The sequence below is a fragment of the Aulonocara sp. 'chitande type north' Nkhata Bay genome, linkage group LG14 (assembly GCF_057382095.1).
Source record: "Aulonocara sp. 'chitande type north' Nkhata Bay isolate Kocher_YH1m ecotype deep benthic linkage group LG14, A_spYH_male_GT1.1, whole genome shotgun sequence".
Taxonomy (NCBI): domain Eukaryota; kingdom Metazoa; phylum Chordata; class Actinopteri; order Cichliformes; family Cichlidae; genus Aulonocara; species Aulonocara sp. 'chitande type north' Nkhata Bay.
Genome location: NC_141357.1, coordinates 28,481,495 through 28,509,164, shown reverse-complemented (window position 1 = coordinate 28,509,164; position 27,670 = coordinate 28,481,495). Strand labels below are relative to the sequence as shown.

Genomic DNA, 27,670 nt, shown 5'->3' with positions numbered 1-27,670 from the left:
ACAGGACTAACCACCATACCACCAACTGTACTTAAAGCACGCTTTTTTTTTTTTCTTCTTTTTTTTTTTACAGCTCTTGGGTCTTCAGCAAAACAAAAACATGAACAAAAACAAAAAAGTTGTGCTGTTATACTTTCAATTGTGAATACTCACACACACACAAACTTGATAGTACAAACTGTTTGGTTTCCCACATGCGTGATAATATCACATCCTTCAGGATGGCTACGTGGTTCACGATAAGTAGATGAATAGTCCGTAGAGAGAAAAAAACTGGAGCTGTTTAGTTCTATAGAAGTGCTTGCACCTGTTAGGTGGGAGGCAGAGAGCTGAAGAGGGCTCATACATATACGGATGTAACAACAGCAGTGTGAAACTCCAACAGAGAGCGCAAGACAGAGAGCGTACATATGCATGTGCGTGCATGTGCGTGTACACCTGCAGCCAGATCGCCCAACTTCTCCCACACAGTGCCAAAAGCTGTTCCGATCAACAGGATAATAGCGCCATCATCTCATGGTTTCATAAGCTGAGGCACCATGCACAGATGAGAAACCAACTAAATGTATGCATTCTTAGAGACAGATGCAAAGCAGTGCTGTGTGTGTGCATGTGTGTGGCAGGGCCTGTTGTGAGGGGCGCTGACAGATTGGGATGTGGGTGCGCTTTCTTCTCACTGCCACATCATGTTGCTAGTCCTGCGTGGAGACTTTGGGAAAAGGATGATATTAACATCATAAACAAGGTGTGAAATTTGGAAATAAACATAGGTCTGATGGAGTGCTCTCCTTCTAGAAAAGGGAGGGGTTACTGAAAGGTAATCTTTCTCCCTTTTCAGAGGCTTTTTTGTCACTATTTACTTCCCTACAAATTAAATGACTATTGTAAAGAGCACGTTGTTTCTGTGCTGTTTAATTAAGCAGAAAAAAGAAAAACAATAAAAAATAAGGAAAATCATTTTTCTTTTAATGGATGCCACTTTTACTAATAATTCTCTGCAAAGTTCTCTGCAGGGAATGAATCTGAATACCAAAGAAGCCAAACTGCAGAAAGAGCTGCACAATAAAGCTGCCTAAAAACACAGGGACACACTAGATGTGCCAGCTTATGTTGACTGCCATAAAAATCGGGTATGCCAACAAAAGCAATAATGAAAGAGCCCGCAAGAAGAGAGGCAACGACAGAACTGGGCTGAAGGTAAGCATTTTTAATCTTGTTAAGAGTAGTTGTTTTGGCTACGAACATTGTGTGTATAAATCCTTATGATAAGTCTCAAAATGAATCATAAAAAACAAAGAGCATTGTCATTGTTTTCTGGTCACATCCAGAGGATGGCAAAGGTGAGCATCTGGTTAATCAAAGAAACAAATTAGTAGAGTTCAGGTGCCATAACGTCCTTATTATTCTTATACAACGAAGCAAATAATCAACACTCACTTGGTTGAAATGAATCAATCCATCCAGTGCAGTTAAAAAAGTTTCAGTGGCTTTCTATATATTATTTATTTGCTCAAGTTATCACTTTAATATGAACTTATTTTCTTGTAAACATGAAAGCAGCAAACTTACTTGTAGAAAAATAAAAATTGGAAAATGATTATTAAGATGATTATGAAATTTTTTTTGTTCTTTGATCCCTAAGAAATCAAAATCTAATTTTCCAGTCGAATAACTAAGAGTTATTTTGCCTTTGTTTATGGGTATCACTCTTACAATGCTACCTGAGGTTTATGCATGATGGCAATGCATTTTGTAAGTCTCTTAATGCATCAAGCAAATCAAATTGTGGAGTATTAAAAATTTACTTTTTTACTCAAAATAACCAAAGCGAAATTAAATGAAACACTTTGCCTGACAGTAATATCCACAGCTTCTAAGCTTCCGTAGTAGGTGATGCTCCAACGGCTCTTTTTTTGCTTTAAATTGATTTGTATACTAATTCTTGACATGTGCTTAGTTTTCATAAAAGTGTAGAAAACTATATGCAAAACAGAAGATTTGATTAAAAAAACATTTAAAATAAACAAAAAGGTTGTCCTATAGTTTAATCATTTCACGCTAAAGAATAAAGCCAATAGTTGCCTTTGATCCCCTTTTATAGGGCTTGATCCGGTCTGACTTTGTGCTGGCAATAATTAATAATAGTTATAAATATTGAAGTTACTGCTGCTGTTGTAAATGCGCTGAACTCTCTCAACTTTGAACATACTCGTGCCTATTCTGCTGCTTTAGTGATACCATAAGAGCAGCATGTATTTGATAAACTCAGAGGAAAGACTACTACAAACACCTGAGCATCTGGCTGGGACACCTCCTTTCCACCTCCTGTGCAGGTAAGGTGTTTCTGGTTTCTGTGCTACCAGGTGGAGGCCCACAACATCCAAGAGAAATTATTCCCCAAACTGATTTTGGAACATCTAAAGGCTAGCTGAAAGATGGCGGCTGGGGAGAAGGTGGTCTGGGTATCCTTGCTTAGACTGCTGCCCCATGACTTGGACCTGGATAAGTGGCACAAAATGCATGGATGGATAGATGAATGGCAATAGAGCTTAGATAAATAAGTTTGAAGTGAAAATTTTTGACTGGAATTAAAAAAGGTATTCACACACCTCATCAAAATGCTCCATTATAACATATTCTACATATGACTTTAACACATGTATCTCAATGTCTTTGAGCAGTGTGCATTTTTTTAGTGCATGGGGTTGAATGTGTATTACCTGGTTGCATATGAGCATATGTTTGTAATAAACGTCTCCAGTAGAACAGTCTCACATGCCCTGGTCCATGGAAATGCGCATCAGTTTTAGGGGTCAGCTGTTTTTTCATTTCAATGATACCATCTTAGGCTCACAAAATCCCTTAGACATTTTAGCATCTATATCACCCCCCCCCCCCCCCCCCCCCCTTTACTCCCTCCATCTACCCAGTCTCCATCCCATCAGTTCTTTCTGCTGTTTTTGTTCTTTTTTTGACAATGTCATTGAATCTATGAACTTCTGTTTCTCCCACTGCAACACAACCTGTGAATGCATTTGGTTAGAGATCTGCTTTATTACCAGTGCATATAAGCACCTACCTTCGACTGCTTTGGTAAATTTTGAGGTCTCTTAAAGACAATGCATGACATTTCTCAGAAATGTTGAAACAATGAATGTTTTGCTGCATAACAGATGCCATGGGGGGCAAAGTGTCCTGGCTACAGTTTATTATCACAATGGGTTAAAACCTAAAGTGTCAGTTTGGCTGGCTTTAAGAGGGATTTGTCTGTCATGTAGCTCCTGAGGATGTTGTGCACCGGGCTACCTAACTCATAGTGACTGTTAACCTCTCCATCCGTCATTGGAGAGTGCAGCTGTGACACAAAAAACCTGCTTCTTCCATTAGAGCCCTGACGGACCTTAATGCCTGTCTTTGCACTTTCTCTCCTTCTCTCTTTGGCCCTGGATCGCTCACTTACTATAATGAAGTTGTCTGCCTCTTTCTGCTCCTGTGAAGTGAGAAACTAAACAAGTCTTTAATAATAGTTTTTTTTTCTTACCTTCTCCTCACTACCTTTTTGTTTTCCCTTGATGCCCTCGTCTTTAAGGGACGAAGGGACCCACATTGGAAATGGTGTGAATTAGCAGATAGACACATAGGGATGAAAGACCAAATTATTATGGCCTAAACGCATGAGCAGACTTCTGGGAATAGAGATGTGTAAATGAGCTCCAAACACCAAGTGCTGTCTTTTCTGTGCTGTTGTTTTGCTCTTTTAAATAATTGACAAGGCTCTGCTTGTGAAGACAGGGACAAATCTGCTAAGTTAATGTCCCAGCCCGAGGAGTTTTAGTACCAAACGCTATCAATCCCCCCTACATAGAATTGTTACCGCAGTGGCGGTTCATAAATCATATGTAACCCCAGCTCAGCAACAGAAAAAGTCCGTTTTCCACCAGCGTGTTCTGTTTATTGTTTCATCGGAGAGCCGGCAGCAGATGACATCTGCTATATTTACTCTTTAGATTACGCTCTATTTCTAAACAATACGTTAATGTCAGGCGTGTCTGTGTATTCGGACTGGGGACATATTAGCATGATTGCTGAGGGCAAACTATAGGCTGTTCTTGGCCTTCAAGGGAATAAAGTGATTTGTAGTTTTAGCAAGAGCTGGAGCTGTCAGAAGTGCACACACAGCTTAGACAGCGATGTTATACTGGGGTGTTGGGGCACAGCAGTTGCAGTATTCACTGTCAGACTGTGGCATCTCTGTGTTCCCGGGTCTCCCATGCGAATTGAGCAGTGTGTGACTGAGGCCTTGACTGGAAGCAGCATCTACAAGACACAGCATACATGGTAGTGGCTTTCTATTAGCCTGACAGTTTTTTTTATTGCTTCTTCTCTTTTTTTTGACTGCGGGCAAAGCAGGATGCAGCCTTCTCTTCAAGGTCCCTTGCCAACCACAGCAGATGGGTGGAAACCTCATAAAAACAGCTCTGAGCTTTCCCCTTTTGCTTACCATTATAATCCCAACAGAAAATATGCTTCTGCGCTGCCCAGGCAAAAAAAAAAAAAAGAAAGAAAGAAAGAAAGAAAAATCCGTATCTGAAAGTGTTTTTATACAAATGGCCTTTGCTTTTAGAACGCAATGTTGTGATATTTGTCCCTTTGATGTGTCAAAATGATGGTCAGCAAAGAGATGTTTCAAGACCAGCTTGTTTCAAATCAGTTTCATCTTAAACAGAAAGGCACCTGGATTTTATCCGGTGCCACGTGCAAAGGAAACTGCTTCATTAAAATGCACAACTGAATTCCAGCAGGATCAAGGTGATTGGAATGTAAAACAACCTGCTCCCAATTTCACAAGTCCTCCGTACTCTTTCAACTCCCCCATCCTGAAGTACAGTCTTCCCAGCCACACCTCTCCCCAAAAAAAGGCGCAGCAACAACAGTTAAGCAGGCTGGAGTTGCAATGCAGCACAATACTAACATGTTATAAGCATTCGCCGCATGCATTATGTGTCACAAACCACCTCAGCGTGTCGTTTAAATCTAGCTAGTCCTCTATACTCTTTACCAAATACTTGAATAATTAAAACGCTTATCTCTGCCACACAAAACGGCACCTTGCTCCTCTATTGTGAGTTTGCTGCCCAGTGTTTATGATGCAAGCACTTTTTGGCTTCAGTGATTTCTATGAGTGAGGGCCAATTCAGAAGAACAGTGTTTGTTAGGGAAGGAAAGCCGACAAATGTCAAGGACTCCAGTACATAAGGAGGGAGCATAAGAGAGGTCCTTTCTGCACCAGAAATAGATTTCAATTTGAGTAAGGTTGCTGCAAAAGCAGTAGGACATTTTTGACTCAGATTTAGCCAGATATGAAAAAAATGGAGGGTAAATTGAATCTGGTAATTCCAATCCTTTCTTATCCCCTTTCTATGAGTCTTAATAAGGTCAAAACATGGTTATGCTGCTGTAAATGACTGAATTTAAGACCATTCTAAGACTATTGTCAGGGATTTGCATATAAAAAGATGTGCGATTGTAGAAAAGACCTTGGCCTATATTCTGTAATTACTACAACTCCATCTGTCTCTCAGTCCTGCCTTTTAAATAATGCTCGCACATTTCCCTATTCAACTATTTTTTGGATTCTATAGTAAATCCTCTTGTCCCCCTCAAGCAATTATATGAGACAACATCTTGTACCAGGCTGTATCACATCAATTCACTCTTGAAATATTTAATAAAAGAAAATGGTGCTTTCAAATAAGAGTCAAATATATACCAATTTTTGAAAGTAGATGAATCAAAATAAAGGTTCAAGCTAAGTTTCTTTCAAGATTAGCCATAATTAGCCAAATTATCCTGTGACTGGATAGCGTGAGACTGTTCTTTAAGTGGTGCTGCAGTTGTAGGCCACAGTGTGAATTCACATTTCAGGCCTGAATTAGTTCGTTGCAGCAATTACCTGAACCCTGACTGTTCTTAAAAGTCATGACAGGCCTACGAGCATAGATAACATTAGCCAGAACACAGACATGGCAGATATTACAAGCACTAAGCTCAGATGTGTCTGTGACAGTAACCTGCCTCATTAATGCCAGCGATGAGCAGGCCACATCTACAGGAGATGGCTACTGGGCCAGAGACGGGAGGCAGGAGGAGAAAAATGAAAAGATGACGGTTGTTACTGTCCTCATCTCATTCCCTTTCGAGTGTTTTAATTTTCCCTAGTTGCCAGAAGTTTTATGTGGAAGCATCTTCAAACCTGCATACTCGGGAAACTGAATTAGCCATTGTATTTACGTCAAGCACCTTGAAACAAATGAGTTCTGACGGTGATATGGATGGAGTGTGAGAATAATCTGAGGCATAATAAGCGTGATAAATCAATGCCAGGAATTAGATTATTTTATGTAACACAAGAAGCTCTGCAACCGATTGGCGATCAGAAAGGACCTGCTCAAGGTAGCTTTATTGGCCTTTATTTGTATAGCGCTTTTACTAGTCCCTAAGGACCCCAAAGCGCTTTACACAACCAGTCATCCACCCATTCACACACACACTCACACACTGGTGATGGCAAACTACATTGTAGCCACAATGTAGCTACAGCCACCCTGGGACGCAGTGACAGAGGCGAGGCTGCCGGACACTGGCGCCACCCGGCCCTCTGACCACCACCAGTAGACAACAGGTGAATCGTCTTGCCCAAGCACACAACGACCGAGAGCCGGGGCTTGAACCGATTACAAGGCAAACTCCCAACTCTTGAGCCACGATCACCCCACAGGCTTATTATACTGAGCTCACCTACAAGCCAATGTTACAAACACTTAATGGACCATTTACAACGTATAGTTTCTAATCTCAACCACACAAAACACAAATATGTTCCCCTTCCGATAAGAAGAACGAACATGTGCGATAGACATCCCCCTCTCCCCTCTTGTTAACCTCTGCTGTGTCTTGATGATATGCCACTTCATTTTGAGAACTTGCTAACTCTCAATGGCAAAAGGGCAGATGCCCAGGTGCTGGTGTAACTGAATTGCTGTCCTCAGCACACAAAGGCAATGTCGCCTGGGGAGGATAGCTCAGGAAGGGGGAGAGCTGTCACAGTAACAGGAGAGCACCTGGGATTACTGTCAACAGTCTCTTGGACTGTCTCCCTCTGTCTCTCCCCCACCTCCCTCCTGTCTTCGAAGATCCATGGCATTCTCGACGACATTGACCTTTAAACTCCAATTAGCCACTTAATCACAAATTAATTATTAATATTAGAAAAACCAACAGGGCTTAGGTTGTTTGTCTCTTTCACCTCATTATCATCCGCTAATGACCAACCTTGCATCTCATTTCCACCACAAAGAGTGAGGAAATGGCGTTCACACAAGAATCAGGTGACTTTTTAAAGGGCAAACAGAGATGGACAGACTTTTTTTGCACACTCTGTAATTTTGACTCATATTCAAAATGTTGCGCGGAGTTAATCGTTCAGATGTCGCTTCAGACCGCATTAATAAGAGAGTTCTCAGCTGCGTAAGAGCACAGCATCCACTTCTGAACTCAGAGCCCTCATGACCTAATTCAATGTGAAATGGTTGACAGGGAAGTGTGAAATGGCTCCCAGAAAAAAAAAAAACAACAACAACAATTCATAGCAAAGAAGTGTCATGCACACCAGCGAGTGCTGTATTCTTTAACAGGCACAGCACCTACACACACACACAAAAACACTTGTTAATTATTTGCCATCTTCTGTTAGATGTCACGTGCCAGACTCTTTTTTTGGAAGCACTCCTGAGTATTGGGCACTAAATAAATGGCTTTTGGGTTTGAGCAGTCTCCTCTGGCTAAATCAGATATTTGGAATGCAGAGGTGCACTGTGGCAGGATAATAAATGTGACTCAGTTATCCAATAATTGGTAATGTTCCTCTGTCAATTACCCTAGACTCTGTGTTTTCTAGAATAGGTCTTAAGACTACCAATGGGCCATTTTATTGATTTTTTTTCTTCGTTGCCTTCATAGCGTGCACCAAAGCTTATGCAAAACGGCACAAAAATAAGTTGCTCTCGGTTTATTTCATTTTCACGCATCTACTTCATGTTTTGATTACCCTGCGAGTTTAAACAGATGTGTAGAAGGTCTTAAAATTTACACCCTTAAACAACTGTCAGAGAGAACCAGAAATGTCGTCCTCCGCTCAGATTTGCTTTCTATTTTTCAGGCAGCTTAGAAAAGACTTAGAGGATCAGTTTGAGGTTTATATTTTTGCTCCTCTCTACATTATCCTCTTCACTTCTCTCAAACCTGCTCTCCTCCAAACCCTCAGACATCAGTCCGCACTGCCTCACACCCGCACAGAAACACAAGTCACGCTGAAAAGTACAACAATGCAGAGCTGACAAGGAGTGATAGCAAAAGGCTGACACTGTGAGCGGATTAGGAAGGTGATAATGTGAGCAAGGAATCTATTCTCAACTATCTTTGAGTCTTGAGGATGGTTGCATTTTTGCAGCAATGACGGATGGGCATTTCTGAGCAAACATTTCAAATCACTTGTGATGGATAAGGGCACAACCCATGTTTCTTATTCAGGAAAAGCCAAGAAGACATCTTTTTCCTTTAATGTTTTGCTTTATGATCAACAGCATAGCACTTGATGTCTATGAGTCATACCAGGCTCTGGTTAAAAAAATTCCTGCCAAAAGAAAAAAAAGAGTAGCCCCTTGACATCTGTGGTTATTTGATATTGTGGAGGGCATTATTGGAGCTGTGGCTAAAGAGCATTTCTGATTCCACTGACACAGGTCCACAAGATACAACCTGCATAAGTGAGCAGAGCTGGAAAGCTAAAGAGCGGAGGCCACAGGTGTTCCCCTTACACTATATTCATTGTGCTGCAATCATTAATAGCAAATCCAGCCCAGCTAGGTAGAGCTGAAAATAACATGGGCCATGTGCTACTTTAAAGTCGGTGCTTGTAGTTGCAGCTGATTTTCCAAATATGATTACTAAATGCTACAGCATATCAAAAAAGCAATTATCCCTCTATATATTGTCAATCACTGTAGTTGGGAGATTAAAGAGGACACTGTGCTGTTGTTGTTTTCAATTATGAGTTTACCATGTTCAAATGTTCATTTAATTACTATTCATATAATTGCTGATGTGAATGCATGTCCTCACCAGCGTAAAGCCTCCATGCACTGTGGTGTTCTTCCAGTTCCCTTTGTTCTTTTTGAGCTAAATTCTATTTTTTAAAAAAAGAAGCTCATCATGTTAAATGAAGTCAGTGCAAATGCATTTCCTAAGTAGTCTTATCTTGAAAGCCTGACACAAAAAAGGAAACCTTACCATACTTTCAGTGTTTGCAAGTGTGTTTGTGCACACATGTAGAGTTGTTTTCGGGAGACAGTGAAAATCCTGTTTTAGATTTAGAACATGAATATATGGTCATGAATTATTAGCGTAAAGATAAGGTATCAGTGAGGTAAAACTTGTGCTGCTTATGCTATAGAATTTCCAAGGAAACACATAATCCATTCCTCATGCAGTTTGCTATTATGTGTGCTGGGCTAAACTATGCGAGAGACAGATGCAACAAAATGTAGTAGGTGAACAGCAGGAAAAGATCAGATGTGTTAAACCTGTCCAAACGACAAGCTGAACCAAGTACATGCTGACCCGAGTGTTTTGCTCTGAAAAACAACTCCTTGTGCAAATTACGAAGCTTTCGGGGAAGCAAACGTTGCTCTGGGAATATTTTAATGGGAAAAGGATGTCACTTTGTGGAAACTTGTGCAATACTAAATGGGAATAATGGTGGAAGCAATCTAATGGGAGGTGTCTGGAGGGGATTGGTGTTCTGTGTAAACACATAAGTAGGAGATTTTGAAGACATTTTTTCTGTGTTTTCTGTGTTTCTCTAATACGTTTTTGGTAAATGACTGCTGCCTCAGACTTATTACAGTGATCATATTTATCAGTGATTTTGCATGTTTTTCTTCTTCATTACAGCCAAAGCATAGCAGTTTTCAAAGCACGACAAAGTTTGTAGGTGGCTCTTTTCAGTACAGGATGAAGAGCTACTCCTAGAAACTATAAACAAGCTCTGTTTTAAGTTATATACGCTTATAATAATGAGGGATTGGATTTATATAGCACTTTTCAAGGCACCCAAAGCGCTTTACAATGCCACTATTCATTCACACACTGGTGGAGGCAAGCTACGGTTGTAGCCACAGCTGCCCTGGGGCAGACTGACAGAAGCGAGGCTACCATATCGCGCCATCGGCCCCTCTGGCCAACACCAGTAGGCGGTAGGGTAAAGTGTCTTGCCCAAGGACACAACGACCAGGACAGAGAACCCGGGAATCGAACCGGCGACCTTCCAGTTACAGATACGCTTCCCAACCCCCTGAGCCACGGTCGCCCCACTTATGTTTTGCATTATCAGTGCATGCTGAAAGTGAATGAGACACCCTTTTCTTTTGCATTTAAAAGACTGCTTTCATTTTTTTCCATAATAAAATGGGAAGTATGTCAATATCTTATTTATCCATACATATTGCCTGCACTGATCTCTCCCTGTTCATATGCAGGCAGAGTTTTGCAGAATTCATGCTCTAAAGCATCAAACCTGTCATGTGATAATGCATTCTTGTTGCTATTTGAATTTTGTCTTTCAAGCACTGGGGATTAACAGAGCCTTTTTGTTTATGTTTCCTGGCCATAGATAACCAGTTTAAAAAAGAAAAAGAAAAAAACACATCCATCTAGTTCCCTGTGTGAAATAGCATGGCAGTGCAAAATTAACGTGCGTGATTAATTAATAAAGGTGATTTCATGTTGCCTGTGATATTCTCAACAATGTTCAAGCCATTGAAAATTGATTTTTATACTACTTCAAAATGAGCAGAAACTTATGGCTGCTTACTGAAGTGAAATAATCTATGAAATGCAGGTCTGCATCATGAATGGGCTAAAGCAGCATAAACAAATCTATCTGTGTAATTATGAAAGGACAAGGGTATGTGCATCTTTATCTTTTACAGCGAGTAGATTTTTAAAAAAAAATAATTCCGCAAGTGAGTCAGCAAGTACATAAGTTGCATGCCTTTCTATGCCTGTCTGCATGGATCATTTGTTATATGCCCAAGTTCAAAAAGCCTAAGCTGAGCCTCTTCCAATAATCCTGAATAACATGTAGCAGCAATTACAGCATGCCGCGGCATGGTATATTCAGTGGACATCTTGTCCTTTCCATCTCAGAGCTGTTCTGACAGATCATCCCTTGTGTCCACTCTATGGCTGACTGGTTTTAAGAAAAAGAAAGACGGTGCAAGTGAGAAAGACAGAAGAGTCAAGACAGAGATGGAGTGACATGTATTGCATGGCTACGTAAAAGCAGACACGTACTGAACCCAGATACAGACTCAACCTCATAGCTGCTCTAAGTTGTTCGAAGTCACAGAAAAGACACAAAGCAGAATCATAAACATCAGTCAAACAAAGATATGTGGACCGTGTTGTCTCAGTTGAATATACACTATAACACCTGCACATTTTCAGACATGTTTGTTGTTTGTATGGGCACAGCCAAACAAATATTACCTCACTGCAACAATAAACAACCTGTACAAAATCATTGCCTGAAGCTTATGAGATCAACATTGTAAATTCTAAGTGCCCATTCCATTAAGATGGTAATTAGCCACAGCAAACTACAATATGGAGTCATCCTGAGGTGTGCTCTCAACATGGGTCAGCTAAGATGTTTTCCTTCTATGTGTATGTGAATGGTGGGTGTCTAACAGTAAATGCTGTGCCCGATGCATCAGACAGGCTCCCTGGAATGTGTTATTTTAGGTTAAAAAATTCAAATTCACCACAGAACTTCTGCAGTGTTCCTGCCAAAGCTGACGCATCTCTGCTTCACTATTGTAGACCCAGACATGTTGGCAAGTCATTTGTTTTGAATTAAGTGATTTTCTGTCCGCCACTGTGCAGTGGCTGGACAGCTGATTCACAAGTGACAATGTAGGATGAGTACCAAATCCTCAGAGGCCAATCACCTCTGTACAGTTCAGTTCTTAATTTAACCCTTCCTATATACACTGAAAGAGAAAAAAAATGAATGCGTGCTCTGGGGAATCTTCTCGTTGAGAATCTGCTCGTTATAATTACATGTTATCACTTCGGCACTTACCAGTGTGCTTGTTAGTTAGAACAGAGAGAGACATATTTGTGCATGTGTTAAACTCTCTTCTGGAAAAGAGCTTCTTGTAGAACCTACATCATAACTCACGCCAGTTCTCCCAGATATCCAGCTGTAACACTTCTCATAAAAGCTGTGAATGAACTGTCTATTTCGTGTGTAGCCACATCAGTTATGAGAAACTGTCAGGATACAAGCTTAGACATTAAACCTCTTCTCAGAGCTATAAGCAGCTATAAACACAGCGTGTTTCATCTCAACTGCTGGAACAGCAATAATCGATCTGATGACAGCTAAAAAAACATGTTGTTTTTCTCTGCCCTGGAGGAACATGACAGAAACAAACCCTCTAAACAGACAGTTTATCACAAGACAGAACAAATAGCTAAAAATACAACACAAGCCATTTGCTGTATGCCATGGCAAAGTCAGAGAAAAGTAAATCCTAATGCAGTGGCTGGAAAAGTGGAGACTAGAGGTCTCCAGGGGTCCCTAAAGGGTCTCCAGGGGCCACAGCAAAATGAGAAACAGTTTAATTTCACTATTCCACTCCCTCAATAAAAGCACAGTGGGAGCATAGTGCTCTAATCCATTCTCATTAGAGGTTTTAGTCTCCCTACTGTTACACATCTAGTGCAGACAGCTATACAGCTGATTGGTCAGTTGAAGCATTGAATGAAAGAAACCATTCCTTGGAGCAAAGATAGGGACAAAGCAAGAGAGCACGATAGCTATCTACCGGGGGGATCTCGATATTAAAAGTTTCAGGAGCTCTTCCTTTTTATATTAAGTGCCAAAGGTCTTGAGTGCTCATATAGTGTGTAGCCAGCGGAGAATAACCTTGTGAACTACGATTTGATCCATCACATCTAAATGTACTGACACAGAGCAAAATAATAATCCTTCAACCGAGGGAAGTGCTCGGAGAGATAGCCCTGTGACCCGGGTACAACTCATAAACTGCAGTGCGGCATCAGCTGTATTAATATCACACACTCGTCCCCGTGTATCCTTACACAGATGAATATTTCATTGCCAGAAACCTTCAGTGCGTGTTTTGCAAATTAAAGATGCGCTTAGAATGGCGCATCGGCTGTAATAATACATCTGCGGGGCAGTGTGGTGCATTATGATTGTGTCATATTTAAACATCTGTTTCATAACGCTAAAAAGTGCACGCTGTAGATCCACGTACCGTGGGGCATTACGACAAAGCAGACTTCGTCGTGGTTAAAATACGACTTAATTTTGGGGGGCAAAAGTTGAGACTTACTCACCCCTTTTGAACATTTTTGCAGGCCTAGGTGTTTTTCGTCTTATGTCCTCTGAGAATCATCTATTCTTATATTCCAGACTTGGAACTTGTGCCTTTTAGTTTTGAAGTTGATCCACAGCTTTCGTGGCTCGTCGTGCGAGTGTTAGCTGTCACTCCTCTGGATTTTCTTGCGATCCACTGTATTGAGTTGTAGTTGCAGGATGGCTGCCGCGGGATTGATAAATATTAACAAACAACAGTTTTCTTTTTCATAAAGTCTGGCAGATCTGGAAATGAGGCAGAAATCACCGGGAAAGCAGACCAACTAAAAGCGTCCCCCCTCTGTCCGAAATAATGTTAACTCCAATGTGAGTGATGACCGCAAACGCTCAGTACAGTCCGACACAGCCCCTTACAGCCAACTCCTTTCAAACCCGAATCACCGTGCAAGCTTCAAATCAGTTCTGGGGGGCAAGTCGACGGTGATCACAGGAAGACTCCGATTAAAAAAAAACCCCACAGATATTTCAATTCAAGTGGCCAATCTCAAATTCTTCTCTCGGTGCTTCGGTGCCGTTCAAATCTCACCATATTTAAAATCTCTAATTAACATAAGTTATTTGGATTCACATTTCGCCTCTGATGTCGGATTAGCCTATAAACGTAGACTCTTCAAATCCTCCTTAATAGTGTAGACTTTGATGGCGTCGCTTTTCTTAAAATCCCCCACTTTTCCGCTCTCCCCTCGTAATTATTACATTTCTGTGATCTTGTCTGTGAATATCTCTCTCTCCCTCCCTCTCTCTCTCTGCTTTCTACCTATGGTTCAGGGCTTGCTGATGCGCTCAAGGAGGGAGAAGTATGTTACCGCCTCAGCCTCCCTCCACCGGGCAGCACACTGCTCCATCGCTCTCAGTGCCTCTGCCCCTGTCAGACACACTGCTCCCTGACACCAGCGGGCTTCGTAAAACATATGAAATGATATAAGGAGAGAAAAAAACCCAAAACAACAACAAAAACTTCAATCTCCGACAATAATCTTAATCAGCATACAAAATGTCAGGAAAACCAGGTGATGTGCTATAAAAGAAACTCATTTGCTAAAGAAATTCATCCACCCAACTGTATATATTATAGATAACAGCCCGATCCCCCCCCCCCCTCTCTCACTCTCACGCACACACATATACACACACGTGCACGAAGTACTCACAGATTATAGAATAGAATAGAATACTTTTATTTGTCAATTTCTTCAAATGTACTTGCCATACAAAGGAATTGAAATTACGTTTCACACTGTCCCATGCGTAGACATTGACAACAATAAGGTGCAGATGCACAACAAAAACAGCCCTAACAATAAGGTAATAAATAGTAATATAATAATATAAATAGTGCTAAAAGAAATACTAAAAATATATACATAGCAGCAGGTGTGTGCAATTGCAATGCAAGTCAGGAATGTTTTCAGTTCTTGGTTCAGATTATAATCATATGCGTGGTTTTATTTAATTTTAAATGTCAGTTTAAAGCAGTTTGGAGCTGAGATATTGAAATAATTGTTTAAACGATTTTCTTTGAGTATTTTTTTGCGCCTTGTATTTATTTTCTATTTATTTATATTATATCTATATGATCTATTTATATTTTCTATTGTATATTTTCTTCTATTGTGTTATTATTATTATTATTATTATTATTATGAAATAGGTTATAGACCATAACATTAGTTCTATTTCATTAGATTTTATTCCCACTCCGAGTATTGGCTCTTGCTCTTTGCTATTGCTGTTTAACCTGCAGTATAGAAACGTTTTATACACAAGTTTTCAGGTCAATTAAGTCTGGTCACCCTGTCTTCTTGTCCCGATCAGCTAAATCGGTTGCATCGGTGCTCCGCTTCTCCTCATTGTTCTCTGTAATCGATTGGTTTCGCCTTTCTGTTCCTCACACGTGTGTGTGTGTGTGTGTGTGTGTGTTTTGGAGGAAAAGAAAGATGGCTGCGCCCTCGAGTGAAGTGCAACTTGTTCCTGCCAAAAAGCCCCCAGGTAACATTAATTTCGTCTGTAAATTAATTCATATAGAAGAAATTCTGTTTCGTGTGAGTGTTTTGTAGACATGCGGTTTCCGCAACGAAAACAGATATGGCTATAGTACAAACAAGAAAGTGAGTAGCGCGTCCAGCTTGTATGACGTTAAGTAGATAAAAGAGGTGTTCATTATACATTTACGTGGTAAAGCATTTGTATATTAACACTAAGCATCCCATCCACGTTTACACTTGTCGATGTGACTTCCTGAGATCGCTGCTGAGTGTCTGCAGAGAAACATTTCAGATATAGAAATTTCTCTGATGCCTTGTAATGCGTTGGGTTTATTATGGAAGCCCGTTTCCGCCACTAAAAAAAAAAAAGCTAGTATCCATAACTCGAAATTTCGAGTTATTTTCTCGAAATTTCGAGTTATTTTCTCGAAATTTCGAGAAATATAACTCGAAATTTCGAGTTACTTTTCTCAAAATTTCGAGTTAGCTCTGCCAATCAAAAATATACGTGAATGAGGTCGCTTTCTTGTTACACGGAAGCATATGGCGCAGGACCGCGCACTCAAAAACGGATCCCAACAAATTAAAGTATGTTTGCTGATAGTAACACCATGTGATTCAGCTAATAACACAGGGATTTCATCATTTGTGAAGCCAGGCTGAAAACACTCAGCAATCTGTGCATTCACGACTGGATGTAATACCGGTAGCTTAGCTGTAGCATTTGTAGCTGAGGGCTTCAGCTTCCGGGTAACATGGAAATGACGTCATTCACGTAGATTACTGATTGGCAGCGCGAACTCGAAATTTCGAGTTGCTTTTCTCTAAATTTTGAGTTAATATGTCGAAATTTCGAGAAAATAACTCGAAATTTTGAGTTATGGATCCTTTTTTTAGTGGCGGAAACGGGCTTCCATAGTTTATAGGTGCTGCACACGGTATCAGTCTGTGAAGGTTCTCAGTCATCCAGGTCATCGTAGTCTAAGGAGTTTGGAAAGAAAAGCGTCTGGACTTCTGACGTTTCACCTTCAGAACTGAAGAAGCTTCTCGGATGAGAGGTGAAACGTCTTCAAGCAACTTAAAGAAGTCCAGACGCTTTTCTTCCCAAGCTCCTTAGACCACATGGTATCAGATTTTACCCTTAGAAATAAATGTAGATAGTTAAATGTTCGGGTCAGCTGTCCGGATTTGTACTGGTCGCACACCGGCTCACTCCTTGGCGGCCGCTTATCGGGGCCTGGAGCCTGGGGCTCGCTCGGGCCACTTCGGAGGTGGGGTCTCGGTCACTCAGGCACGGCTGGCTGCCGGCGGAGCTCACGGGCGCGTCACTGCAACTCCCCCTGGCTTCTGCTCCTCGGCTGCTGAGTGAGCCCTCATCTGGGACTCTCCTCAGCTCTTACTGGGACAGTGGCGCGGCTGCCCCTCTGTTGGTCTTCCTTGGTCTCTTGTGTTCTGGGGGCCTCTGGATGTCTGGAGTTTTGATCTCCTCCATACCTGCTTCATACCCTGGAGGACGGGGCTGTGGCTCCCCACACTCCCTAGCAGATCGTTACATGGAGAAACCTTTGGCATGCTGATCCACACAGGTATGCACACAGGTGTACACACGGGTATTCACAGACGCGGACTACAGCTTTCTTGGCTGCTGCCTCAAAGCACATTGTGCGCTGTCTATCTTGCGTGCTGCACAATATCGTTTATTATTTAGTATCTACTGATATCTACTGCTAGCTAGTTTGTGATGGTGCCGTTTTTTTATTATGTTGCTCTTTGTTGTTTGCTTTCTCTTCTGTTTTTTTTCTCCATACAGGTGATCCAGGTGTTTTTTTTTTTTTTTTTTTTTTTTCTTTCTTTCTTCCCCCCCTTCTCACCGTCTCTTCTCCCCTTTGGTTTTCTTTCTATCCCTCTCTTTTTTTCATTCTTTCTCCCTGTCCTATCCCCCAGTCATGTCTGTCCCGTTTGTAGCAACTGAAAATAAAATAAATTCATAATTATAATAAAGGTCAATCAAATGGACCAATATGGCAAGGCCATGATGATCCACTTGGTAAAATAAATCCGCTTGGCATCTTCCTTGGCCTTAAGACAACAATTCTGATGGCTAAAGATCCAAATGGGACACAAAAAAAACAAAAACAAAAAAAAAAAAACAACCCAGCGGTTTCCACCTTGTGTTTGTAGGCCTTGACAATGGTACGCCTACTTCTTTCAGAGTGTTCTTGATTTGGTTAGATGTTATCAAGTTGTGTTTCCTTAAAAGTTTTGTCACTCATCTTGCCAAGAAGAAATTGCCTCTTCTTGAAACGACAGATTTAAATGAAAAGTTGATGCATGACTGCACAAATTTTAGAGCTGTTTCATCCCAGCACTAAGGTGATCACTCAGAGTAGCTTTGTATTGATTTGCTGTGACCTTTATCTTCAAGAAGATAAGTTGGCCTATTGCATGTCAGGAAAATGTTCCTACAGAATGGAAAAAAAAGCTAATTCATCACTTTAAGGCAAAAGGTTTTTGCATTTTTTTTAAAAATATGCCACATTTCTAACTCAATGTCAAATCTATTGTTAAAAAATTTAGGAAAATAAAGTGTTCTTTAGTATAAGGACAAGTAATAGTCAGTGTCAAAGTTGAATAATTATATGGTAATGTTGTATGTCTTGAGCCAGTGATCATTTCTTTATGTTTTTGCTGTAAGGGAGCCATATTTTTTTGTAATTTTTTAAAGTGGACTTGAGCAATAGTTCTCCAGGTTTTTTTGAAGGTCTTTCAAAGTTTTTGTTTAGGACATTGTTCGCTTATTCATTGTCTCTGTCGATTTTCAGAGGAATGTTTTTTCTCTCTTTTGTTTAGCCACTTAACACAGACCTCTGAATCATTCAAGCATGAAAAGGTCACCAAACTCAAGAGATGAGCCAGTGTTGTGTCTATACATAACAGATATTTTAAATTCTGTTATTAGGGCCTTTGCTATTAGCTATTTATTAAAAAATGTTTGCACATTTTAAACAAATTGCTGCACCAATGTCACACTTTCCTAGAAACTATAAGAAGGCGAAGGGCAGCTCAAAACTTTCGAATGATACTGGACATTGTGACTGTAATTCTGGCTCTAAACTTCCCCAGTTTTCAGTGTTTCTGCAAGTTCAATGAGTAATAGAAAACTAAACTGAAAAAATTCCAAACATAAGAGAGCACATAATGCAACTTCTTTAACCTCCTAAGACCCAAACTCTCCCAAAGCATGCATTTTTAATTTCTCTTTGATATTTGGGCATATTGGCACCCGATGAATGTAAAAACAAAGAATTACCAGATTTTTTTTAACCTTATTTTTGTTTCTGAGAAAAATGAGAGCCCTATATAAGGATATTTGTTTAAAATTTCGATAGAACAGTGGCAGTAAAATGTCCTCGTAAGTGGAGTAAGGCCCTTGTAGTGTAAAATTGAGTATTTTGATCTAAATAACCCAAAATGTGATGTCCACATATGTGGACGCCAGGTCCTAGGAGGTTAAAGCACTGTTTAAAATTAAAATAAATTCTAAATGCAGTTATTTGAAAATAATTAAAATACTCCATGTAATAGAAAACAGGACAAAGATATGATATCAGATTTAAGATATGCACATTTTAATTACTGTCAGCAACGCTTTTAATAAAGTTTTTGAGAAGGGCATGTTTCCTGCTGTGTTGAATTGCTTTTATTAAAAATACTCTGTAGAGACGGACTCCTGTAGTTTCTTTTTAAGGCAAAAACTGGCGTATTGCTTCACTTAAAGTCTAGTTTTGTGATAACTTTAGTGAACTTTCTATACAGACCTAGGTACATTATATATGCTTCAGACTGTGTTCACCGCATTGCTAACAGGTCGATAATTTAACTTTCTCTTTTTAGCTCGAGGACCACGGCGGGTAGCCAATCAAATTCCAGATGAAATCCTCCAAGACCCTGAGTTACAGGAGGCAATCAAAGCCCTGCCTGCGAATTACAACTTTGAGATCCACAAGACAGTTTGGCGAGTGAGACAAGCAAAATCTAAGAGAGGTGAGTTTCTGTTACATCCTATTTGTTTTTTTTAATGTTTTTTTGCATAAGCTTTTAATGGAAACAGAATCTGTAGTTGAATTCCACAATGTTACAATTCTCACATTCAGTCTGAGTACAGCTGTGCCCTCACCCAGATTCACAAATGCCTAAATTGCTTGTGCTATAAGCTTTTAAAATGCATGGCAGGCTTCTGATTTAACTGCTGAATTGGGTCAGAGTTTGGATGAAGTTATTTGGACGTAAAGGATCTGTAGCTGTCTTTTACACAGCCTGGGATTTCATAAGAGAAACGGTTCTAATATGTAGCCCAAATTATTGGCCAGCGTGAGCAGAAATGATGCTTTTCTTGAACAATATCTGTTCCATATCCTGACACGAGCAACTGTGCATTGCGCCCTCCTTTATTTTAACTGAAAAATATTTGTTTTATGTCTGTTTCATTTCATTGTCAGCTTAACATACGACTAATATTACCTAAAGGTTTATGAAACAATTCCACAAAGAAGAATTTTCTTTTGCTTTACTGCTGTTTTGAAAGCTTTTAGAACGTGTGGGAAGCAGAGCATTGAACATTTATATACAGAAATACCATGCATGCATGCTTTCATTCAAAATGTTGTCCCTGGGTGCATCTGTGCTTTGACCTAGTTTGAAGACTTTATTGTTCAGTTGTTAACGTGTAAGATTTATACAGGTTTATCCAGTTTGGGACAAGCGAAAAAGGTTCCCTTCATCATCCACAGTTACTGTCATTAAAATCAGCATCAGTGTAGGGAACTGAAGAAAATACATCAACACAAGGTCCGCATGCCTTCAGATGTAATATACATGCTGCTGCATTTAGCTTCTCATGTGTGGGCAGCAGATTCAGGCTGTATTGGTATAAATTATAAAAATTAAGTTGGAACAGCATCCAGCCTATGATCCTAAGTTGGACTGTCTCATTGAGTCTTTTATGGGTGGATGCAATAGCCTCAAAATGACATCAGATATTTGAAGGAAATTCGCAGCAGGGATATTTCTGATGATATAGGAAAAAAATACTGAACAGTGTTATTTTTTTATCGGTCAGCTAGAGCTGGGCGATAGAACGATAACGATATGTATCGCGATATAACTTTTACTCGATAGAGAAATTAAGCTATCGCGATAGACCTCGCCGCTCTTGTCCTCTTAAAAAAAAAAAAAAAAAAAAAGGTCAGCCGATCCAAATTCAGTAGCGCAGAGCCGAACCAATCACAGCCGCAGCGTCACGTCGCGTGACTTGTTAGGTACAGCACAAGTGCCAAGCCGCACGTGTGTTTGTTTGGGAAGCAGCCAGCGGGTAATGGAGCCAGCGCGTAATGGAGGAAATGAGTGTGCCGACTAGAAAAATCAACCGAGCGTGACCGAAGAGAAAACAGATGATGGTTCCAATGCCGGAGAGATTGTCGAACGGAAGAGCCAAAGAAGTTCCGTAGTGTGAAGGTATTTCGGCTATTTCAAGTCTGACAAAAAACAGAGTAGCGTGCACTGTAAATTGTGCCGAAAGCAAGTCTGGAAATACAATAAACTGGTGCATGCGTCACACTGTGCGCCGCGTTATTGTTTCGGTGAAATGAATTTCTACAATACTGTTACTGTTAATTCTACTCTCTGCAGTGTTTAAATGCTTACATATACACAGTTACTGTCCGTCCACACATACGACTCGGTTCTGCTTCTATGCCCCAGCTTTGTTTACTTTTTCCCACCGAGGCTTCTAGACTTCTGATTGGCCAACATTTCTGCACGGTTAGGAATCTAGCGCCACCTGCTGCTTTGGCATGTTCATAGCAGCGTTTTCCTTCATTTCTGCCTTTATGTGTGGACGGGATTATTTTTTAAAACGAAAACGGAAAATCTCCGTTTTCAAAAATACCCGTGTACGTGTGGACGTAGCCTCAGTCTCTGACTGGAAGCGCTAATTCGTCATTCGGCTTTTGTCAGACTAAAGTAACTGTTAAAACTGTTTGAAAAGCTAAGCTATACAACAAGGAGAGATTGAGAATTTCCTTTTAGTTCTCAGTTTATTTGATATTGACAAAAGTTAGTCAGTTTTGTCTGTTCTTCTGTAACACAAACTAAGATTTATTTTTAGAATTAATACTTTATTTCTAAGTGGAATTGACAATTTAGTCTGTTTCATTTGTTCTATTTTGAAACTTAAACGCTTTAGCGGCTGCCTTTTGTGTAGTTTGCAATATTTGCCTTTATTTATCTGGAAAAAGTCTCATGTTCCTTAAGTACATCTACCCTGTTGAACTTATTATGGGAAATAAATATTTAAAAACAAGCTGCTGATAATTTCACATTTTACTTGTGAGCAACGGCACATTTAAATCTTACAAATATAGTTATTTGGCTTATATCGTGATAGATATCGTTATCGCCTGAAATGAAAAAAACATATCGTGATATGAAAAAATCTCATATCGCCCAGCTCTACGGTCAGCGCAACCTCATTTCACAGTCACTTGTATTTATACCTGCTAATAAGGCGCAGGAAGCTGCTACGGTATTCTCTTGAACGCTAGGTGTCACCACTCGGATAATATCGCAACATAAGTGCTGATAGAAGTAATCAAAACTAGAAACCAAGACTTTGAGTGTTTTTTGCAAAGTTTTCAAACTGTTCCATTATCTCCCTTTGGCTGTCTGTATGTTTCTGATATCAATAAAATGGTAGTAAAAACATGATCGTACACTCGTGTCTTCCACCTTGCTGTGGCAGCCATAGTGCAAGGTTACAAAAATCGAAAGCTGCATAATGGCCCCATTACATGACAGTGGTGATGCAGCATAGTCAAATATGAGAACAAAAGTAGCCTAGGTCATGTTTTCCCTGGAAATTTTAAGTAAATGTATAACTGCTTAACACTTCCACAATGACTAAAGTAATTAACTTGTTAGGAGAATGCACAATATTGTCACATCATAAAACTGAGAAATATTTTCTGCCTATGATTTTGTAGCTTTGGTTGAACTTTTTAACCAGTTGCTTAAAGCCCTGCTTTTCCATCATGTAACCAAATCTGTAATCTCCATCCACATTTGCTCTTCCTGTCATATGGAGTAATTTGCAAAGCGCTGTGCTCTGTTGGAGGCTGATGAAGTAGTTCCCTTTTTACTAAGTTTTTATTGGAGGCTGAAACACAGCTCTCGCTCTTAGATGTGTCTTGGTTAGTGTTATTGTCGTGTACTATGGAACATGACACATGGCATTGCTATATCATTGATATCACCTTTATATCATGTAAATATGTATATTACACCTCTGATTTTACTTCTTACTGACCATCTTTACCCTTGATTCTGTTATAAAAGTGTAATGTTGTAAGTCCATGCTAATAAAAGATCTATGCTGTGTGAAAAGTGTTGCTGGGATCAAATATAGGGATTTAAGTTTCTATTAAGAATATGGTTTAAACAACTTGCAAAAAATTACATTGTAGTTTGTTTGCATTTCACCGGGTGTCTGAACTTCTCATAAACAGCAGTTGCAGATACATTCAGTTCTATCAGTGCTTAGTAGGTTAGCAACAAATCTAATGGTAAGGTTTTTAATTTTTGTTTTCCTGAAAATGCAAATTGTGCTTTGTGTGCATTGTACTCTATTCAAATTTAAATGAGTTGTTGCACACAGACAATTTAGAGATTAAGATTGCCAGTCAAAAATGTCAATACTTTTTTCTCTTACATGCTTTCACATACAGACTTGTGGTTTTACCATCATGCATTGCTGCATGTATCGTCTGACTTTTCCCGATGCCAGTTTTTCTAGTGCAGCGGTATAGGAATAATGTGTCAGTATTTGCTTCCAGCCTAAAAAAAAAGATCCTTCACTAATATACATGTCAAAATGTGTATTTTTTCTACTCCTTCATGCTTTGGGTAGTAGTATGCAGATGGCATGCCAAGAGGATATAATTTTTTTTTGTCCCCGTGGGGAGTGTTTGTTTTATTGCAGCCTGCTTTCTTTGCTTTTTCTGTTAAGTGACTTCTTTTTATCAGAGCTTCTGTCTCTGAACTGTGAAAAGGGCATAACTCACCTCATCACCCCCGTCTCTCTTTGTTCCTCTTTGTGTCCATCTGTTTCTTTGTCCTCCTTTGAACTCTGCAGTGGTCTCATAGTGTTCTTTTAAAACTGAGAACTGAGCATCATACCATAAAATTTTATTTTGGTTCCCCAGCCTCTTTTTTTTTTTTTTTATAAATCTAATCTGTTATGCAATTTTCAGAACATTTTTGTTCTTCAGCAACTTTGGCTGTTGGCTGTCTTCTATCATAATTACATCATACATTAAATGAAAACAAAGGCAAGTGAACAATTTAGTTTTTCAGCAACTTTAACTTCTGCTGTTGCGATTGCATCATCCGTTCACTTAAAATAAAGACCCAAAAAGTAATAACAGGTCATATTAACTTGGTGACTTGAGGCAACTATGTCTTTGGTGTTGAGTTTCAAGTATTATATTTATAAAATTAAATAGATAAGAATAGTTCATTTTCTAACTTTGGTTAGGAAATGGATTGAAGCAGATGATTTATTGCTCAGTATAAATTAACTCCTGTATGTGGATCCTGGTAATTATTTTTGCATTGTGTTAAATGTGATTTTTTTTTTTTTTTTTTTTGATGGGGGTAAAATACTAGTTTCCATGTAAATAAACATGTAAAAAAGCCAGAGATAATTAAATGAGTACATTTGACATTTTCTTTTTGATGTTTGCGTGAGCTACAAGAATTAAGTGAAGCATTTAACACCATCTTTTAGTTTCTACAGTAATCTTCCATGTTGCAGTTAGAGGCACGCTCAAGCAAAATAGGATAATATCTTAAAACTAACAATCCTGGTTTCATTGCAGTCATTAATTTTCTAAACTTTAAAATTAGGTTATGAATTAATTTTGAATTATAATCACAAACAATGTTAGCTTCACATTCGGGCTTATGTGGAATTCATGGTACTGTGTTTATGTCTATTTGTATTTACCTACACAGATACAAGGATTATATGCATGTAAACTAGTCCTTCAGAAAGACAACAGCACTTAACCCAACAGGAATTATGCGATGGGCAGCGTAGCAGGTTGAAAACTGGGCCTGGGCAGCAAAAGGAGCATAGGTCACCACCTAAAGAGAGAAATGTAAAAAACCTGATATCCAAGAACGGCGTGAGAAGCTTAGAGACTCCAGCAGACATTTTGCATTGTTTTAACTTGAGCTCTTTGTATGTTTTGCCTGTTGTCTTTTCCGTGGCTGGCTGAAGGACCAACAATTGCAAAAGCGAGATGAGGCCTAAATTCAAAAATCCTTTAAAATTCTTTTTGTACATCTCTGTCCACCTTTTTCTACATTCTCCATGAAAGTTGTTGGGTAGTAGTGATTGAAGTCAATAGTGAGCATTTGTATTTCTTTATCTATGAAGATGGGCAACTATAAAACACATTATTAGGTGTCAATGATCAGAAACTCCTTAAAGCACCAGTATACAGTCCGCATTGGTCGCTTTGTGCACTGTTGCAACATCATAACGCAGTCACTTATATTAATGTCTGCTGTTCAGGCACAGGAAGCTGCAGTATTGAACTAAGGAGTTTTTTGAGGTCTTTAGACACATCTCTCACTAGTTTTCCTACCAGGCTTCTTCTATACTAAGTGGCTCTCTTTGAAGATTATACTTCTCACTCCAGTTCTTGACACTCGGATATGCTGTGATAACTTTGTATGTCCATTGCTTGCTTTGTGAACAATTCTTTTTCTCAAGTCTAAACTAATTTCTTCTTTTTTGGCATAATGCTTTCTCAAGTGAAAGCTCAAACCCTTTATCTTCCAATTTACACAAAGTATAATCTTCAGTTTTAACTTGATTTTCCAAGCTTGTGTATTGCGAAATTAAATCACATCATTATACAGCAGTGATCTGTGCTACGGCTCAATAAAAAGGTTATGTTTTTTTTATTGTTTGCAAATAAAAACACTTAATACTTTATGGAAAAAACCCCCCACTTTTGAACAAAAGTTTGCAAACAAACTACATTAACTGAGCTGCAATAGTGATGTGAGAATGTATTGAGAGTGAAACAGCGGAAAATTGAGGCTTGGAGGTCTCTTTGCAGCCTTGAGGGTATAAACATAAAGGTACAGGACAATTCAGGGCCATCTTAACCACGCTTAGGCAAAAGATTAATCAAAAAGAGGATTTTTAACTTGATGATTTGGTATTTGCTTTCCAAACCTAAACTGGACCTGGTTCAACAGGAGTGGGGCCTGATAGCTGAAGCAGTCACCTCTTATTGTACTACTGAAAACTCCAATGCAATAATATGGATCAATGAAGACTTTCTGGCCTGGTTTTTTTTTTAAAGAAGAAGCAAAGAAACTAGAAACAAATAGCAGAAATATGATTCATCTTTCTATGTAGTTTCTTTTAGTACTCCAGCTGCAGCATTTTTGGATTAATTAGAGGCCACTCAAATAGCTTTTGGTCATCATTAGAACAAGGAATTACAGTAGTTCAGACTAGAAAAGAAGAATAATTTCACAAGATGCTCCCAGAATTCACAATGTTGCAGGAATAAAAAGTCTAAAGAGTAACCCTTTGGGTCACAGCAACTTATTTTGTCATTTTTGGCTGTAAAATTGCACAAAAATTCTCATCTTTTAGGAGTATAAATTTTCTCTCGAGCCAAGAGTCTGTCATCTGACAAGGGATTTAAAAAGAGTTATTTGAAATAAATCATTTCAGTGTAAGGAAGTCATCTAAAAGTGGTGTACATTTCAAATAACGGACAATTTGTCCAGGGCGTTTTGATGAGAGGAAAAGTCTCAGAAACATCCAAAATTTAATCAGTGGATCTGCAGGTATGCTTGGAACCGTTGTTGTCACAGTGGATGAGCCCATAATCATAAAGAGATTTTGCCTGTTAAATTCAAGGCATACTGGGAAATAGAAAAGCTGCTGGACATTTATATAAAACACCAGCATGAATCCATTTGTGCTGGAAGTGACTTTGGAGGATAAAGATATTCTTTTTTACTTGATCTGTTGATATCATTGTTGAATTAATGACTAAATCAGATATTTATATTTGTTACTGTTTGGTCCAGATATTTTGAAGTAGACAACAATATCAAGGTGATATACTTATTTTTTGTGACTGTAGGCAAGTTCATTTCTAGAGAATTATTTTGCAATTAAATTTTTGTTTAAAAGTTTTTTTTAATTCCTTCCCCAATTAAAAATGTTTTTTTTAAATACTAAATACAAAATAAATGCCAACTTAAAAAGTACAAGATGTCCATTCCTCTTGTCTGAACAGTTTTTGCCTTTATTGAAGGGATGACACAGAGTTCTCACACAGAGGAATTGTGCTCATTGTGTTCAAATTCAATGTTTCTTTCTGTCTTCCATTTACTCTTCACACACTTAGACAATTCACACACCTATTACACTGTAGGTATAAATGAATCTGGGGAATTCCCAGCAAAATAAACCATTCTGCTACTACAACTCCAGCGGTGTCTCACTACAATAAAGCAGCAGTAAAATATAAGCAGTCTTAAGAGTTGCACTTTAAATACAGTTTACATAAATTTAATGACTTTACAGCTCTCAATAGTACAAGAAATTACAGCTTTAATAAATCTGAAACCATATCATTTGCTGAGGACCATGCCATTGTGCCCAAGGTTCTGGTTAACAGTACTCCGTCTTACAATGTAGCTGCTTGGGTTGTCATGGTAAACTGGTAATATCTGCTAAATTAACACTGCTTAGCTAGTCAAAGTGAAAACCAAGATGCTCTCTGTGGGCTGGGGTTGTAGCACAAACTTAAATTAATTGTTTATTGTGAAGAATAGCTGCTCAAATTATGACAAACCTTATACCCACATACACCCACATAGTTAGTCATTCCCTCATCATCAATCATCAATGGAAGACACTCTTAGTACTGCTGACCACTGCGTTAATGGCAGTGCCAATAGAGGGCAGATCACACAAATCAGTCACCAGATTAATCACTTGCTATGTATATACTATTAGTCAACAATATTTTTTTTATGCTTAATCTAAGCTTTACATACC

General features: G+C 39.2%; 2 protein-coding genes across 2 annotated transcripts in view; one reads left to right on the top strand and one right to left on the bottom strand.

The window, feature by feature from the left end:
* rtn4rl1b (reticulon 4 receptor-like 1b) overlaps window positions 1-14,253 on the bottom strand; it is a 159,458-nt gene extending 145,205 nt beyond the window's left edge. The window contains exon 1 of the mRNA XM_086261908.1: window positions 13,489-14,253. Within this exon, the coding sequence (XP_086118034.1) occupies window positions 13,489-13,501 (13 nt within the window). The 5' untranslated portion in view covers window positions 13,502-14,253. The remainder of the gene's footprint in view (window positions 1-13,488) is intronic.
* A 1,138-nt stretch (window positions 14,254-15,391) lies between these two features.
* dph1 (diphthamide biosynthesis 1) overlaps window positions 15,392-27,670 on the top strand; it is a 69,583-nt gene continuing 57,304 nt past the window's right edge. Inside the window, exons 1-2 of the mRNA XM_086261902.1 lie at window positions 15,392-15,517; window positions 19,408-19,557. Of these exons, the coding sequence (XP_086118028.1) occupies window positions 15,466-15,517; window positions 19,408-19,557 (202 nt within the window). The 5' untranslated portion in view covers window positions 15,392-15,465. The remainder of the gene's footprint in view (window positions 15,518-19,407; window positions 19,558-27,670) is intronic.